General features: G+C 32.2%; 3 protein-coding genes across 3 annotated transcripts; 2 read left to right on the top strand and 1 right to left on the bottom strand.

Moving 5' to 3' along the window:
• The first annotated feature begins 2,170 nt into the window (after nucleotides 1–2,170).
• LOC146942867 (methyltransferase, putative (DUF21)) lies at nucleotides 2,171–6,354 on the top strand. Its single transcript, XM_085756959.1, has 11 exons — nucleotides 2,171–2,489; nucleotides 2,585–2,668; nucleotides 2,779–2,892; nucleotides 3,271–3,357; nucleotides 3,496–3,635; nucleotides 3,723–3,810; nucleotides 4,543–4,616; nucleotides 4,714–4,898; nucleotides 5,070–5,293; nucleotides 5,562–5,608; nucleotides 5,793–6,354. The coding sequence occupies exons 1-11, from the start codon at nucleotides 2,235–2,237 to the stop codon at nucleotides 5,971–5,973; spliced, it is 1,479 nt and encodes a 492-aa protein (XP_085613085.1). The 5' UTR covers nucleotides 2,171–2,234; the 3' UTR covers nucleotides 5,974–6,354.
• Nucleotides 6,355–9,749: 3,395 nt separating this feature from the next.
• Nucleotides 9,750–10,453, bottom strand: LOC146942866 (uncharacterized). The gene has a single exon (XM_085756936.1). It carries the CDS (start codon nucleotides 10,255–10,257, stop codon nucleotides 9,925–9,927), a length of 333 nt encoding a protein of 110 aa, XP_085613062.1. The 5' UTR covers nucleotides 10,258–10,453; the 3' UTR covers nucleotides 9,750–9,924.
• Nucleotides 10,454–15,709: 5,256 nt separating this feature from the next.
• Nucleotides 15,710–19,100, top strand: LOC146942865 (uncharacterized). The gene is made up of 2 exons (XM_085750066.1): nucleotides 15,710–16,426; nucleotides 19,077–19,100. The coding sequence occupies exons 1-2, from the start codon at nucleotides 15,710–15,712 to the stop codon at nucleotides 19,098–19,100; spliced, it is 741 nt and encodes a 246-aa protein (XP_085606192.1).
• Nucleotides 19,101–19,150: the final 50 nt, after the last annotated feature.

The following is a 19,150-nucleotide window of genomic DNA, read 5'->3' as shown; positions in this document are numbered from 1 at the left end:
CTCTGAGGGTGTTGTTGTTGCTGCAGCATGTTGGAAAACACTGATTTTGCCGAATTCAGATATGGCTGAAGCAATGACGATGAAAAAAGGTGTGGAATTCGCAAAGGATATGTTATTTTTGAACTTGATTGTTGAATCTCATTCACAAAATGTGATATCTGCTATCACGGATGCCCAATCACCTCTTCTATACATGGATACCATTGTTGATGATTGTAGACTTCTAGCTTGTCATTTTCAAAATTTACAATTTGCGTACATTAGGCGTGAAGCCAATCAAGCTGCGCATTATTTAGCAAAATACGCATCATCCCATCATGAGAATGTGTGGATTGAAGATGCTCCCAATTGTATTGATGTTGTCTTGATGTTTGATTTATTGTCAGACACCTTATATTGAAAAAAAATTCCATGTCAAAAAAAAATGTATACATTTAAGTAGAAACTAAAATAATAACATATTATGGATTTAAATAACAATCAAGTTTAATGTTTATATTTGATTGATCATTTCAGTTTTAAATTCGTACTTTATATCAGTAAAAGTGAATAAGTCAGTCTTTTAATATATTTTTTTGAAAGGAGGTTAATCCTTTAATATATTTTTGTCGCATATTGATCCCATGTTCCATCGAACTTTATTAAAAAGTGATTAAATGATCATCTAGGCCAAATGTCATTTTTCGTCCTTTTAGTTTGACAAAATTCTTAAGTTAGTCCTTTAAGTTTCAAAAGTTTCAAATAGTTCCTTTTAGTTGATAAACTATTTCACTGTTACCCTGTTGTCAGTCTTCGTTTAACTGATGTTGATTTAGCCGTTAAGTTTTTGACTTGGATCAAAATGCTATGTTTAATGGTCACAAATAATCATTTATAGTGCTAGAAAGACATTTCTTGTTGTAAATAACTACCTTTTTAATCCTATAAATGATCTTTTGTGACCATCAAACGCAGTGTTTTGACTACCTGAAGCCTTTGAAATGCATTGTTTTGATCCAAGTCAGCAACTTAAAGGCCACTTCAACATCAGTTAAACAAATACTAGCAGCAGAAGTAACATTGAAGTAGTTTATCAACTAAAAGGACCTATTTGAAAATTTTGAAACTTAAAGATTAACTTAGGAATTCAGCCAAACTAAAAGGACTAAAAGAGGTATTTGACCGATCGTTTAACATCGATGTGGAAGTTCCAATAAGTGTTTATGACACTACATGATTAATTAGATACATTTTCTTTTAATTGTTTCCCAATTCAATTATATTTTTATAGATAAATTTTTCATCAACAACATTATAAATCATGTAATCGATCAATTTTGTTTCAAACAAAAACTAAATAATACACATATGAACCACAATTTTAAGAGCGGTGAATCTAGACATACCATCTCGACAATAAATATCCATATAAGCACTTTTTAACTAAGTTTGATGAAAAGAGGATAATGGTGCATATTCATTTCGTTATTTATTGAAAAAATTCAAACTTTTGCAAAAGAGAATTTTATACTCCCTTCGTCCTCGTATGTAAGCACCCTTTGCATTTTTTACATTTATTATAAAAAGTTGTTAGTGCAATTAATGTGTTTATTTTATGTGTTAATATTACCAAATTGTTTTTTGTTTGTATGTCTATTAAATTTGACTTATCATATTTCAAGATAAATTAGTAGTATTAAGTAAGTGTATGTTTAGGAAAAAAATAATAAATGCATTTGATAATTTGAAAAAAAAATTATATTTAATCAAATTTTTAGTAAAAAGTTGCTTAGAGGACAGAGGGAGTAACATGTTAAACATGACTCGTAAAAATTCAAAAATTGAAATGATACAAATGAGAAGTTAAAAAAAAGGAGGAGTGTTATTTGAATATCTATTTAGTTGATAACTTATATGACAACCATAATTTACAAAGAAAAAGTAGGTATTTGCACGAAAACCAAAACAACAGAGAGATAAGTAAAAAGTAACGTGAATATGATAGAAAGTTATCACAAAATGGATGTTCAGATATTATTTCTAAACAAAAAAAAAGATTGAAGTTCTAGGAATTAAAAAAACGTCCCTCAAAAAAGGGGGAAAAAAACGAAAAGGTTGCTTTCACCGAAAATGATTATGTTTATGCTCCGGGCATTGCTATTAATGAGTATATGTGGGGAAGAAAAGCGGTAAAATCAAAACACCTATGAAAAACCTTATTTCCTAACCATTCTTCTCCTCTCACAGAGTAAGAGATGGCTGCAGATGTAGGATGTTGTGGAACTAAATTCTGGTTGTACATATTGATAATCATAGGTTTGGTATGCTTCGCTGGTCTCATGGCTGGTCTCACTCTTGGACTCATGTCTTTAGGTCTCGTCGACCTCGAAGTTCTCATCAAATCTGGTCGTCCTCAACATCGCATCCATGCCGCCAAAATATTCCCAGTTGTTAAGAATCAGCATCTTTTACTTTGTACTCTTTTGATCGGAAATTCCTTAGCTATGGAGGTAACAATTACTCTGTTAATCACTATCGTTAGTTAATTCTTTATCATTATTATTATTTTTTAATTTTTATTTTGAATAATCTTGTTTTGTTGCAGACTCTTCCTATTTTTCTTGATGCTATTGTGCCACCTTATGCTGCTGTCTTGATTTCGGTTACCCTAATTCTCATCTTTGGAGAGGTTCATGTTATTTATCTATGTGATTTTAGGAACTAAATTTACTGTGCTATACTTTCTTGTTTTGTAAGGTTAATTAATTAATACCTTGTTCACTGAATTCATTTTTTCAGATATTGCCTCAAGCTGTTTGTACACGATACGGATTGATGGTTGGAGCTACGCTAGCGCCGCTTGTTCGTGTTCTTCTTTTAGTATTCTATCCCATAGCTTATCCCATAAGCAAGGTAAGGTGTGCTTCCAATTATGTGTGTGTCTGTGTGTGGATATATTATACAGTGCCATTATAGTCTTGTTTGTATAAATAACTTAATTAAGTGCTTATAGCATAAGTGTTTAGTATACAAGTACTTATGTATAAGCTATTTCTATGATAAAAGATAAAATAAGGTCAAGTTGTTTTGATAAGCTATCTTGGACAGCTTATGTGGAAATAAGTTGAAAACAGCTTATGGACATGTCATAAATTATTTCAATAAGCTCTTACAAACAGTCTTGCAAGTGCTTATGTTAGTAGATCAACTCAAATAAGTCAATCTAAACAGACATCCTGCATATTACTATAGTATGATCCTGTGAAAATATGAAGATTGTGATATTTTCAGGTGCTTGATCGGATGTTGGGTAAAGGAAAAGCTGCTCTGTTAAAGAGGGCAGAGCTCAAGACTTTTGTGGATTTTCATGGCAATGAGGTATATATAATTTGAAATGCATAGTTCAAGAGGAATTGGTATACTGAATTATGTCACCTGTGATCAAGTTCTTTTGTTTCGGTGCTGCTTTCTGCTCTCACTTAGCATGGCTAAACTTAATTTTGTTTTTCTGCGTAGGCTGGGAAAGGAGGAGATTTAACGCGTGATGAGACAACCATCATAGCCGGTGCCCTTGAATTGACTGAAAAGACTGCAAAAGATGCCATGACTCCCATATCAAAGGCATTTTCCCTTGATTTGGATGCAACTCTAAATTTGTGGGTTTGTGCAATCTTTATCATTCTCGCCACTATGTTTCTATCGTCGTTTATTGTTAACAGGTATTCTTTGTTTCTGCACTGAAGGGAGACCCTGAATTCAATAATGACAATGGGTCATAGTAGAGTCCCAGTTTATGCAGGAGAGCGAACAAACATTATGGGACTTGTTCTGGTAAGTCTTCTTTCTTTTGAGATTTTGAGTAGATGATGGATGACTACTACCGATTAATAATAATGTCCATTATTAGTCTTCTATCATAAATCTTGCAATCTACTTTGAATTTTTCACTATTCTTGTAATCATGTTGGATATGAATTGATATTCGAGTTGAGTGAAAATCATGTTGTCAAGTTTCTTCCCTCTTGTTATAAATTATCTCATTTGTTCACGACATAAATTTTTACTTCGACGACTTATACAACAGTTTGAGATACACAGTTTTAGAATACGATGTTTCAATTTATCAAATGTTGCCGTGATATATAGTGAATAATGTTTGTGAGGTTTAATGCTAGGATTGGTGTTTTGATCTACTGTTGTTATAATAATTGTTCAGCTGAAATGCATAAAATATAAAATACATACGTACGATCCTTGCAAAAAAGTACTAGGCCTGGCCGAGGAAAAGGTTTATGGGATTCATGTTAAGCTCGGAATCTTGTATCATTTCCTGACTATCATTATTGTTTATGATATTCCTTGTACTGCGACTTCGAAATTATGGTTTTGATATTTTGGGAAGGGTTTACCTGTGTGGTGTAATAGAAAATTTGTATCGAGTGACTGGAAGAAAATGGATTTTCTGCATGGTACATCATAAGAATGGAACTCAAGCATTTCTTATTCACTATTATGTCACCAATTCATTGTAATTTAATGGCTTTTTCACTTATATACATCCAGGTTAAAAATCTCTTTATGGTTGATTCAAAGGCTGCAGTTCCTCTAAGAAAAATGATCATCAGAAAAATTCCTCGGTAAATTCTTTTTCATATGCATGAAATGAAAATTGGATAAGTTGTTGATATGATTTTATGGTCACCCAGTAATCATGATTTCCTCATCATTCTGCAGTGTTTCAGAGAATATGCCTCTGTATGATATACTGAATGAATTTCAGAAGGGTCACAGTCATATTGCAGTTGTATATAGAGATCTAAATGATAAAAAAGAAATATCCAAAAAAATTAAGGATGAGGAACAACTAGAGTTCAAGGACAGCTGTAGGAACAAGGGAAAAAGTTCTCCCTTGGATAAAGGTAGAGATTTAAATATAAGTAGAATAGACCTCGTGTTGACATTATGTTTTTGAAATATCATCTGTGGTTTTGTCTGTATCCTTAATAGGGTCTTATGAAAGTTTGTGGTTGATCTACTCGGTTAAACTTTTGATGATTATCTCTCTGAGGTGACTGTTGGTACATATGTAGGTACAGTGTTGGAGTCACACGATACTGTGACTGCTGGTAGTAAGATTGACGGCGGTCCACAAGTGAAAAAAAGTCCACCAGCAACGCCTGCTTTTAAAAAGCGGCATAGAGGTTGTTCATATTGCATCCTGGACCTTGATAATGCTCCCTTGCCCGTGTTTCCACCCAACGAAGTGGTTGTTGGTGTTATTTCAATGGAGGATGTAATCGAAGAGCTTCTTCAGGTTAGATGCTTTAATCCACTATAGTTATGCATGTATGTTTTGATTTTGATGTACTTCTTTTCAATACTGTCTACTGATGATGCGACTCTGATACTGTCTGTCACTGATACAATGTTGAAAACTGCATTTTTTTGTCTCTTTATTTGCCATTTGTTATTGCTGCAATTGTTCATAACTTCTCCAATGTTCCTGTCATATGTGCTGTTGTTTCATGTGTGCTCCCAGTGTCTTATATGCTAATTCGTCATCAAATTTGTGTGCATTTCAGGAGGAGATACTTGATGAAACTGATGAATATGTTAATATCCATAACAAGTAAGTTTAAAACCACTCTCTAAATTGTCTTGTGAAGTCCCCCAGTTTAATTAGACCACTTTGTTGTATGGCGACAAAGTTTCTCATCTTGGTATTCAGTTTAGTGTAGTTTGGCAGAATTGATCTTCGTTAGTTTGTAGTATGAAGCAAGCATATTAAATCGATCAAGTCATGACTAATGCAGGATAAAAGTTAACATGAATGCTTCTAAGGAGAAGGCTCCTGATGCAAATCTGTTGCAGCCTTCTAATTTAGCAGTTCAAGGACACACACCAACTAATTCGATTTCTACAGCTACTTCTGCAACGGGTTCACCTACCACCATTGATCAAATATCGGAAAGTGAGTCACTCAGGAATCAATAATTAATCCATTAAAAGAATAACAGAGTAACATAGGTTTCTGTTGAAGAACAAAACGGTATATAGTTTGTTGCAAAAGTTTCCCTATATGGCATTATGTTAATATGCAGAAAAGAACACTATGCTTGCTAGTTTGGTGCATAGAGCAAAACAGAATGTGTTCAACTTCTGTTCTATTATCTTTGATCATACGCCTTTTTATGAAACTAAAACACATCACATTTTTTATTTCAAATCTAGTTCTGTTCTATTTTGAAATGCACAAAATATATAACAGAACAGATATTATGTTTCATCTTGTTCTAAAGTCTTACTAAATGCGTGTGTAAATACTATTGATACGTGATATCCTGAAGAGAATTGTTGTGTATTTGTTTTGTACAAGTCCAGCAAGAAAATTGTTTATTTATCTTTAGTCACGGCTTAGTCAAGCACTTGTTTAGTGAGCGTGTATTGGATGGGTGTTTATGTTAGTGTTCTACCATAAGTAATAAGTTGATTTGCATAAACTTACCTTCGAAATTTGTGAGTGTGTTTGTCTTTCAATTGTTTGTATGCAAGTATGAATAAACTTTCAAAAAAGGAAAGAAAAAAAATCTTAATAGAGCAACTTCAAAGATATAAAGTGACTTGTGTTTTGGTGGAAGAGTTTAGGAGTTGAGTATAATAAGGAATTCAAGACTTGGTTTAATTTAAAAAGAGCAATTTCACCTAGCATGAAAAGGGTGGGGTTCAAAGATGTGCTGATGTCTTACAAGTTACAACGTAGGATGTATTGAATATATATAACATGAAACAAAGTTGGATGGCATTCATAACTGTTAACTATAAATACTTACATCTTTGCTTATAAAAAAAAAATATATATAAATATTTACATGAGGTTTGAGCATTTTCTTTTCGCTTGAACTGGACAGCGAAATTATACATTTAGAAAATTGTTTTATTAAATATGGTTGAAAGTTCCAGCTCAACCGACAAAAAATGTCAAAATTGTAAGGTCGAATACAATGATGGATTCATAAATTTTTATTTGTGGGGGCAAGATTTTATATAATAAATATTTATACAAGTTATTTTAACAATGTAAGTGATAAAATAATAACAGCATTATCATTGAAAAAAATACTTGAGATTATAAACACTACACTATTCTATTTAGAAAAATTAAAGATTCTTTAACATCTACAAATTAAAATTATTTTTTACGTGTCTTTATATTTAAAAAAAAGGATTGTAAAATTTTGCTCATATTCAACCCTATCAAAAATATATCTTTCTATGTATTTGAAAAAATAATTCAAAATTTCATCTCAAATGCATTTACACATTTGATTATGTAAAATTCATTAAAAAAAACTCTTCTTATAGTATAAATTTTTAGTTCATGTGGGCAATCTATTATTTTAAGAGGGGTAATACTTTTTTTTTGAAAGAAAGAGGGGTAATACTTAAAATATCAAATACTTCAACAAATATAACATAAGCATTAGTGGGGTCAATTGCCCACAATCTCATGTTAGTGGATCCGTACCTGGTTAGACGCCGTGATCAGAGTTCGAACTTCGACCCTCCAATTATGTGTGTGAGTTTTAATGGTTAATTATCATTTTTTTTTCTATCCATAAAAAAAATATAGTGGAAAAAACAGTTATTATTGAATGTCCTATTATGAAAACCATTCAAATTATTTTAGACAACGTTTTCAAAATCAAACTCATATACACAAATATTAAATAAAAAAATGAAAATGTCTTTTAATCACTGAGATATTGCATACTCTAAATACTGACAAAAAAAATGATGCAAAAATATATAACGAGAATTTATTTCTTGTAAAAAAAACGAGATAGATATATTTCTGGAAAAAGTTTGTATTTGAGACATTTTAATGTTTTTTTTAAGGAACATTTTAATGTTACTGTTTCTCTCTTTGTTTTTCTATTGAAATTAACTTTTTAGATTTTTCCATTTTATGTTGATTTCTTTCTTTCTCTCCTCATCTACTCCCTCCGGTCACATTTATAAGCAAAAATCAACTTTTTAGGTTCATTGAATAATTATTGCATCTAGTCACATTTATAGACCATATACATTAGTCATTCAATGAATCTAAAAAGTTATTTTTTGCTTATATATGTGACCGGAGGGAGTATGAATTTTAGTTGAAATTTCAGTTTGTTGTTTTTTAAATCATAAGCAACACATTTTTTTGCATTGCTTTTGCAAAGAACTTGCACAAACATTTAAGCAATATCTCCACCTATACTTCCTCCAATGCTGCAAAGGTTAAGTAAGACGGTCACCATTGGGAGGGTCTTAATTATTTAAGATCTGGTACCTATTAGACATCCTCAATGGGGAGAATCTTTTTCAGGGTCTTATTTAAGACCCTCACTTTTAAGCGGGACCCACACTCTTTTAATATTAAAAAATTGAAATATAATGATATAAAGTTATTGATAGTTGATTAGTGGGTCCTATTTAAGAAATTTGTGTGAGATCTGGGTTGGAGTGATTGAGTACTTATTATGTATTACTATTAAAAAATTATAAATGAGTTATGTGTACATGTGAAATTTAAGAACCCAAAAATGAATGTCTCTCGTGGATGCAGTAACAGAACCATCACCAAGGCACTAAGCAACATGTGTTGGAGTTGCTCTAGTTCCTTGACCACTTAAATGAAGAATTTTTAGTGGTTGTGAGATATTTGTACGCTTTTTATAACATGTTAAAGAAGGGATTAATGGCTTAGATTTTAATTGTTAATGAGATATATGTTAAATAAGTGGTTAATAGCATAGCAAAAATACATTTTTAGTGTTTGTTAAAATATTTTAAATGGTTTAATGACAAAAAACTTGTACATTTCTCATGTTCCTTTTAGCCAATGGATGATAAAAAATAAAAAAGTTCTCGAGTCTAAAATGACAAGAGGCACAGCAGCATTGCAGTTACAAGTTGCAAGACGTGACGTTCTTTCATTTTGAAATTGAAAGTGGGATTGAACTGGACAATATGGAGTAGTCCCCATCCACCCACGTCACCCTCACTCCATTTTCTTTGGTTCTGTGAGGCGGCTAGGCTCCTTTCTTCATTCTTCACTGGTGCATGCGTGCCTCTCACGTGCCCTCTCAACTTATTTTATTGTTTGTTTTACATCCCCACAACTCAAATTATTTTGTTCTTTTAAACTACACAGACTCCATTGAAAGCAAACATTTTTTTGAATGGTTGAAAGCAAATTGAAATGTCCCATAACCAAAATCAGAGCTTTTGTGTACTACTCTACTACCCTTCTTTCTTTGCAAGGGTCCTTTGGGGTAGCAAGCATTACCCCATTTCAATCCACATTAGTATTACAAACATAATGTGCAATGCTTTAATTAAACAAAAAACAAAGATTCTGGAGTGGAGGTACGCTACATACGGACAGTAGGAGACTGGTAAAAATATAGAAATACTATTTATTGTTCATCATCAAACTCATCACATGCATGTCGTGGAATATAATAAAATAAAAGTGAGATCTAGAAGATTATCAGATAAATACCCAACCAAAATCCTAATCAACATATATCATTCACAATGCACACTTGGTTTAACCAGTGAAGGAATAAAGCGAAATCTACAAAGTCTATTTATCTTAACAGTATATCAACATATATCATTCACGATATACGGAGTACTACCTATAGGAGAAGGAAAGATAAGCGGTTATATAACACAAATAATTAGTCAAACAAAAAAAAAAACACAAATGATTAGCACAAGGGTTAGTTAAACTAAGATTCTACTGCATGTAACGTGATGTGAATCCTTAAAATGATGGCAAACCGATCGAGGACACCCCCAAACAAATTAATTTTTCAGCTTCTATGTTCTGGAGATGTTAAAAAAAAAAAAGAAAAAAATTCATAAAACGAGGAGATAAAGATAATAATTTAGAATTTAAGTGCTTTTTCTGGGTTTGCTTTTCCTCCTAGCCCTTCTTCTAGATGGCTCCTCTACTTTTGGAAGTTGAATATCCTCTTCTCTCTCCTCTTCCTTTGTGCATGTTGATTCCTCTTGTTGCTTCTCATGTTGTTCATCATTTTTTGCTGAGTTTAGTATATCCTCTTCCTCTTTTAGTTCCTTAGTTTCGGTAACAACAACAACCTTACGAGGTCTTCCTCTCTTCCGAGGAGGAGGTTGTGGTTCACCTCCTTCTGTTGATGCAGCAGCAGCAGCTTCAGCTAGCGCTACTGATGAAAGTTCCTTCGTTTTCTGTCGCTTTTTCCCCATAAATAAATAAATACTTCTATTATTTTCTACATCTGCTCTCTGTTGAATCACAAGCACAAGAGTAGAAAAACTTCTTTCTAATGCAGCAAAACCCTCTTTTCTCTCTCTCTCTCTCTCTCTCTCCCCTCAATATATATTAAAAGCAATAGAACAATATCTTTGACCAGAATCCAGGTTGGAAGAATGGAAGTTATAAAACCAAACACCCTTTTCAACTAGTACTGTATACTTTAATAAAAACAGAGAAATGTTATTTGAACAACTCTTTTTTGGGACAACTTATTTGACAACTAAAATTTACAAAGAAATTTAGGTAATGGCACAAAAACCAAAGCAATAGAGAGAAAAAGTAAAAAGAGAATGTGAGTTTGAGAGAAAAAGTTGTTACAAAAGTTGTCAAAAATTGGTTGTTCAAATATCATTTCTCTGAAAATAACGTGATGGTGGCATTTAAAATACACAAATGCAACTTTTTGTGTATCATACCCAAAATTCAATATAAGCCATTGATTTATAATTTTGGATTTCAATGGTAATGATTTAGAAGAGTAATTTGTTTGGAGAAGTAGGAGATTCTTTTGCACTAAAAGGTGTGGGACCCATCGGTCTACCCACATCACCCCTCTCCTCTCTCCCTCCTTCTTTGTCATATTCCTCCTTCAAATACACTTATCTCCAGAAAATTATCCCTTCTTCTCTACTGGTATTTTCCTTTTATATTATCCACTTCCTGCATCTTATGAAGATGGTTGAACTTCTATCCAATGAGTTGCTTCTTGCAAAACCAACGACAACAATAATAGAGAAAGAGAACATCGTGGTGTAAGTTAATAACATCTCTAGTATTATTTGTTAATTTAGGTATTGGGTTGAAAAGTTATAATTAGAGAAAGGGTAAATACAGACTTTGGTTCCTTAAATTATTTTTGCGTTTCATTTTGGTCCCTTAATTTTAAACTGTCTCAATTTGGTCCCATAAGTATCTCTCCGTTTACCAAAGTGGTCCCTTCCGTTAGTTTTTTTTCAAAAAACGTTAACTTTGGCAAGGTAAACTTCCAAGTGGCACATTGGAAGATATTAGCGTCGGCCTAGCCGAAGCTACACATTGGAAGACCTGCAATTCTGCACTTTCTCAACCACAACCACCACCTTCCATATCCAAATTCAACCACAACCACCACCTTTGATAAATTAAAATAGACAAGTGTTTATCCCATAAACCCCTTTCTTTAATTTCAAATAATCCATAACAACCCAATTTTCAATCCAACTCTACAGCAGCAACCAAACATAATCAAGGTCCAATTATACACACAAATAATCAAAAATATCCCAAGGTGGGCTCTAATTATGAGGAACTTACCATAAGTGATTTCTGCAATAACATAACAGCTTATGCAAACTTAATTTCAAACAGCTTCAGCTCAAAAATCAAACACCCAATTCAGCCCTAACAATTTCATAAAAGCTTAAACTCATTGCATACTTTACTCATACTTGCATTCACAAAGTACGAAAGGAGTAACAAGAGGAAGAGGGTTCGGCCAGTTAAGAAGGAGGAAGAAAAGTTAAGCTGACATACATTCCCAAAGTCCCAATGATCATGAATTTGTGCTTGTATGTTGCAATTGGCAAGATTTGGCAATTAATGGATGAATGGTGAAGAAGGCAAGGGACACGTGAGGTAAAGAAGAGAGGAGAGGGACAAGTGTTTGTATAATTGGAGATTGAGTATTATACAACCAACACGTGGAGAAAGAAAGAAAGGGTGTGGATTGTGGAGTTAAGGCATTGAGAAATAATGGACTAGAACTTTGGAAATGAGAAGGAGTTTTGTTTTGACAAATATGATTTTGGGTATGTTTGTTTTGGAAGTAATGGATTTGAGCTTTTATGATGATGGGGTATAAGGACGGGGTTTATGATGATTGATGAAGATGATGTTGGTGATATAGTGATTAAAGAGTGGGTTTAATTTTATTTGTTTTGATTTTCTGGGTTTTTCAATGTGTAGCCTCGGCTAGGCCGACGCTAATATCTTCCAATTTGAAAACAAAGATGAAGCGGTTAACGTTTTTTGAAAAAATTAACGGAAGGGACCACTTTGGTAAACGGAGAGATACTTATGGGACCAAATTGAGACAGTTTAAAGTTAAGGGACCAAAATGAAACGCAAAAATAAGTTAAGGGACCAAAGTCTGTATTTACCCTTAGAGAAATAAAAAATCAAAAAGTAAATAGAAAGACTCAAGCTTTTTCGTGGGGTAGATTAAGAGTAAGATGAAATTGCCAAAAAAATCGAAAAAAATCAGTTGCAATTAATTTTTCCATGAGACAATATTTTCATTCCATGGATAGATCTTGAGTGAAATTATTTGCCAGTAAAATTGAAGGAAAAAAAGTGTGTTATGTTAACCCAAAAACATATTTAATTTATGATTTTGTTTATGTTAGTTATCAAGCATGATAAGTATTTCAGACCAAAAAAAATTAGCTTAAAAAGCACTCTCTGGTAACAACAGGAACCACCGAACCATGATCTGTCCTCACAGAGAAGAAGCACCGAAATGGTAGGTCCATAGGCTAATGTCACGTACGGTTTTTGTCAGGCAAGACAGTCTTCTACTTCTCACTAGAGTTATTCTTCTAAAATCACTATCATTGAAGTTTTAGATTATAAATCAATGGCTAGAATTGTATTTGGGTATGGTACACAAAAAGTTTCATTTGTGTATTCTAAATGTCACCAAAAATAATTACGGTTTTTCAGTCGACTAAGAAAAAAATAAACAATTCAAAAAGCGAATCAAGTGGCATTTTAGTGGACACCAAAATATACAATATCAAAATGTCGAGAATTGAATGTCCAAATAATAATATAAGTACTGTTTATATATACAACAGAGTTAAAACTTAAAACCAAGTAAAACAAAATATAAGAAGTAAACTGATGGCCTATACCAATATATATCTATATATTTTTTAATTAATTTTTTTTTTACCTTTCTTAAAAAAAAAAATTAATTTTTTTTTACCTCTCCTAGCGCGGTTAAAAATGTAATAGTGCGTTACGATGTGAAGCAGACAGAGAATGGAAGGAAGCAGCAGTAAGTAACCATACCAATACCATGGTTATGGGAGGAAAGGTTAAACGTAACGTGGGGTAGAGAAGAGAAGCGATAGATAGAATAGTGAGGCCAAGGCAGAGGTTTGGTGTAATGTACTACTCTGTCAGACTCAGTCTGCCCACTCGTGTCTTTTCCCGGGTTTCGCGTCCTCTCGCCTTTTAATTCTTCGGGGTTGGGGCCGTATCCTCCTCCTAGTCCTCTTTCTCTTTTCCATTTTCATTATCATTATCATTGTCATGTTTGTTACGATTTTAATTTGGATTAATTGTTCGTAATTGGCTCATTCGATCAAGTTTTCCTTCTTATAAAAAACAAAATACTCCCTCCGTCTTTATTAGATAACATGTTTGACACTATACACTTTTGGCATGCTTTGATCGTATTTTATACTAGTATACAAAGATAAATAATATATCATGTAAGATGTTGTTGGATTCGTCTCGACGAATATTTTCAAAATATTAAATTTTTATAATTTTTTAAAATAGATTATTAAAGATAAAAAAAGATGCATTGGTGATTTCAGAGAAAAAAAAATACCCTAAAGTTAACATAAACTGCTAATTAGAGAATATGAAGTTGTGGAGTTAAAACATTCTTATATATGTCAACTTGATGACACTTTGACAATAAATGGAAAAATGTATTTTTTTTTTCTTCACTTTTATCTCGTAAGAAATAAAAGTGAAGCATTTTACATGTTTAAGGCGTTAACATAAATTGAAAATCAATTGAATAAGAAGATTAAGAGATTTCGTAGTGACATAGACAAATGGTATCATTGTCGCAAAGTTAAGATCCTCTCCATTTGGTATTCTCTCAATTTCATCCATTTAGAGAGATATAGAGTATAACTTATTTATAAAATAATTGCACATTGTTTTGCTCAAATGATCGGCTGAATGAAGCTCAACCAAGATGTTCGTGTCCCAACGATCTTGCAATTTAACCATCAATTTTTTTACGGTCGTTGTTTCTCACGCTATAAATGAGTGGCTAGGTCCTTTTCCAAACCACAACAAAACTCGACCTATTTCATGGTTTTCTCCTCTTTCTCTCACAACCATAATTGCTTTTGATGATGAGAATTAATTTTAAGATGTTGAACCAAACAAGTGTTATGAAATAAAATAAGGAAAATGCTAACAAGTGCCCTAAGGGCATTGTTTAAGCATCTAAAAGTATCAACTTTTGCATTGGAAATTGTATGGTTATGACTTTAACATGTGTTGGACTTGTATTTTCAATACATAGTTTCTTTTTGTGGGTTCCTTAAACAATGTCCTTAGGGCACTTGTTAGCAAGACCCATAAAATAAAAAGACAGGATAAAAAATGAAGAAGGTGTAAACTTTTAGTGTTTGTTGAAGCGGTGGGGATGAGAAAAAAGCGCTTTTGCAGTGATGCTACTTTTTGTAGCTTCTCATTTTTCACGGTGAAAATGCCTCGTAACGCGAGAATTCGCAACTAGCCGGGATTCCAAACACATGCTTTGTATATTACTCTCTTCAAAATGTCTATATTTACGTTAAAACATGAGTCATATTTATAGGATACAAATAAACATGTGAATGATCACGAGCAATCAAAGACCACTAACAATTCATTCACTAACGAGAGTTATAAGAATTTGAAAGATCAAGAATGGACATCCACCAACATTATTATTCATAACGCTATTAAATTTGTGTCAAAAAAAAAATAACGCTATTAAATTTGTAAACTTTTTGAAGGAAATTTGTGAACTACAAAGATTGATGCACCAATTTAAGAAGTCTAAAAAAGAAATTTTAACTTAAAAATAATGCATTCAATACATTAAAACTTTTAAACGTGATTTTTTCTATTTATAATTTATCAATTATTTTTTATTTGTGTATCCTTAGTAAGTGCCCGCCAGACACTTGTATAGTAAAATAAAATATTGTTTCAGTTTCAGCAAATATTGTTTCAGTTTCAGCAAAGGGAGTTTGAGACATTGACGGACACGTAAAATCGTAAATTACTTACTCCAATCCTTTCCCCAATCACCACCACGCCAAACCCTTATGAAAATTGTTGTATACACATCTAATAGGGCTGAAACACACCCGTAAAATACCAAAATACATCTTCGGCAGTTAACTGCCGCGAAAATTAACCGGCTGCAGTTAACTGCCGAGGAAAACTTCAGCAGTTAACTGCCGCATAAATCTGAAATTGGACATTTTTTAATTGATTTAATTACCGAAAATAATGAGATGATTTAGCTTTAAAGACGTTGATCACTTTTGCTTTGCTAACTAATGTTAAAGACGTTGATTTAGCTTTACACATGTTTGGAGTATGCTTCCTTTCTTTTCAGCTATTTCTATTTTGCTACAACAAGATCTGGATAGCAAGAATATTATCTTCAAAGCATTACAGGATTTATCTAAGGATGATGCAGATTTATTTTGTTGTGTGTTGTGGAGTATATGGAAACAAAGGAACAATAGAGTGTGGAATGAGGTAATTGATGCTCCAGTTTATGTTGTTGAGAGAGCAAAAGTTATGCTTCATGATTGGCAAGATGCACGTAGGATTTGTAATACATCTTGTTCACATCTACGACAAGAAGGAACTGTGAAATGGATCAAACCAGCTGAAGGAAGATTTAAGTGCAATATTGATGCTTCTTTCTCCCAACTTTCTAATAGAGTGGGAATAGGAGTTTGTATAAGGGATGATACAGGCACTTTTGTTTTGGCAAAAACTGAATGGTTTACTCCAGTCTGTGAGGTACACGTCGGCGAAGCTCTTGGACTATTATCAGCTTTAGAATGGGTTCATCACTTACAATTAGGACCTATCGATTTTGAGCTTGATGCTAAAAAAGTGGTGGATAGTTTTTCATCTGCACATCAGGATGTTACAGAATTTGGGATGATTATTCACAATTGTAAAACTATCTTTGAACAGTACTATGTCAACTCTAGTGTTGAGTTTGTGAGGAGACAAGCAAATGAGGCAGCCCATAGATTAGCTAAGGCGGCCACATCCTCAGCTAGTTTCCAAATTTTGGTAGAAATACCAGATTGTATTGAACACATTTTAAGTAATGAAATGATATAAGTTTCTTTCCTTCAAAAAAAAAAAACTAATGTTAATTTGAAATTCATCAATCTTGTATTAATTAGTGTTTTATTAATACTTAATGTGGATTTTAATAACATTTTCTAAGAATCCTTCAAAAAAAAATATCCTTCAAAAAGTAACATTTTTTAAGAAATAAACGGTCATTTGCTACGTCATTACTCAATTTTATTGAAACTTATAAAAAATCGATCATTTGCTTTTGGAGAAATTTGCATATCATCAGTAACTAAATAAAAAATAAACCTCGTGAAAAAATTATAAATTATACGCATAAATTATGGCTTTCTATTTTGTCAAGTAGTCGTCCCGTAAACGTAGCTTAGTTGATAGTTACTAGGGACATTACGCATAAGAATTACAAAGACTTTTATTAATTTTTTATTTAAATAGTGTGCAAAATAATATTTAAATGTTTAATTTTTACACTCATTGAAATGTTTTGTTAGAGGATTTAAATGCTCGTTATTTTTTTTGGTCAAGATTTAAATGTTATTCTTATTAAGGTATATATGCATAAATATAATACTGTAATTGTTTGAAATCTACTCTACCAAAATAATGATTGAAACAATCAAAATCAATAAATATTAATAATGGTAATTTCAGGTTTCCTCGGCAGTTAACTGCCGAAGTTTTCCTCGGCAGTTAACTGCAGTCGTGTTTTTAATCCCTTGACAGTTAACTGCCGCGGGAGCATTTACGTCTTTTGCTCGTGTTTTTCAGTCTTCTCATATGTGTGAACATCAATTTTTAACCCTTGTATACACTTCAAATGAAAGAGCCTCTAGTTTATCAACTCGAATTAGTCACCTTAACACTTTGTTTGTTGAGGGTAAAATCTCCAACTCAACTAAGGGGGGTGTATTCAATTGAGATTTCAAAGGATTTTAAAAGACTTTTTTGTTTTAAAAAAGTCTTTAGGTATTCAATCAAGACTTTTAAGAAATGTAAAACATTCTTGTGGTATTCAACTAGGATTTTCAGGATTTTTTAATGAGTTCAATAAAATCCAGTGGTATTCAATTGAGATTTTACGCAACTTAAAAATTGTCTATTGGTATTCAAAATTCTAAGGATTTTAATGGATTGTTGTGAGTAATGGATTTTGTAAGACTTTTTAGTGTAAAATGTACTTACCAACAATCTCACACCTAGCCTTGAGACTTTTTTGTCTCCCACACACAGCCTTGAGATTTTTTTTAGTTGCTTCTCGTTATTTTCTTTTTTACTGAAGTTTTGTTCAAGTCATTTTTTTTTTCTACTAACTTATTCTCATTATTATTTATTTTTTTAGCAGATTGTTTTGTTGTTGTTATATGCCTATTACTGTTAAGTGACCACTATTTTTTAAGGCATTTTATTATTATTTTTTTGTCAAGTAATAGTGGCTAGATTCACACACATTATGTGTGGAGAAGTGGGAAATCCGGGGTTCAAACCCTGACCTCTGCAGAAATTATCTCTCGTAGCTACCAACTGAGCTACACTTACGGGACAAGACATTTTTATTCAATTTGATATTATGGATTTATAATATTTTTTAATGTACGGGTCATTTTGAATTTTTCTTAAAAATTGATACAATAATTTCAAATCTGAAAATCTCATAAAGTCCGTTGAAATCTTTATACCATATACCCTTACACTTAATCTTTTACCCCTACAAATCATAGAAAGTACCAATTTTACCCTTTTTATTATTTGATTTCACCCCATCAAATTTTTCAAAAAAAATAGGGATGGTTTTTAGATTCATTTTTCTTCACCAACAACAATAAACAATCCATTCCTCTTCATCATCTTGTAGTCCTCATTTTCATTGAGCCTTTCATATTGGAAAGGAATTAGAAAGGAATTTTTTTTTGATCCGATGAAAAGACAAACCCAGAAAAATATTAAGAATTAAAAACAAAACATGAACTTTCCTTCCTTCGTGAAAAACGTAAAACAAAAAATTAAAGTTTTGATGAGTTTTCAAATATGAAGAAAATGAATTAGAAGAAGAATATTATGGGTTTTGGTATCATAATCTTCGATGACTGCAATTAGTTTTTACACGCAAGAAATCCATTTCTTCTCTCTTCAAATTTCAATTTCATCATTTTACATGTTCACTTCAATCTCGACTTTTCTGATTTACAAATTAATTCACCGGGAGAACTTTGATATGAGTATTCGTGAAATTGGGAAATTGAAATTGGAGTATTCAAGTTTAGAAGAGTTTTGCAGGTGGAATTTTGTGTGGGGGTGAAGTCAAATGACAAGGGTAAAATTGACATTTTAATTTATTTGTAGGGGTAAAGGATTAAATGTAGGGGTATAAGGTATAACTTCCTAAAAATTTGTATTATAAATCCATTAAAATCAATTGCTCAAAATCCTGATTATAAAAAGTCCTTTGAAAAAAGTTTTTTAAAATCCAACACAATCAATATAATCTCACAAAATCTTTTAATATCTTCAGAATTTTGTTTGCCAAAATAGTCTTTTAAAATCTCAATCCAATAGACTCCCTAAAACTCAAGTGGGATTGAGATTGATAGTAATTAATTACTGTACTATATGTCATCATCAGGTAGCTGAGCATGGTCATTCATGATACCCCCCTCAAAGCTTAAAAATGCACTAGCTGTAACATTAGAAATAACA

This window comes from Medicago sativa, chromosome 3 (genome assembly GCF_051527215.1).
Source record: "Medicago sativa cultivar Bolivia chromosome 3, Bolivia_mono, whole genome shotgun sequence".
Taxonomy (NCBI): Eukaryota; Viridiplantae; Streptophyta; class Magnoliopsida; order Fabales; family Fabaceae; genus Medicago; species Medicago sativa.
Note: the sequence above shows the minus strand (reverse complement) of the source record. Positions and strands in the feature narration are given on the sequence as shown.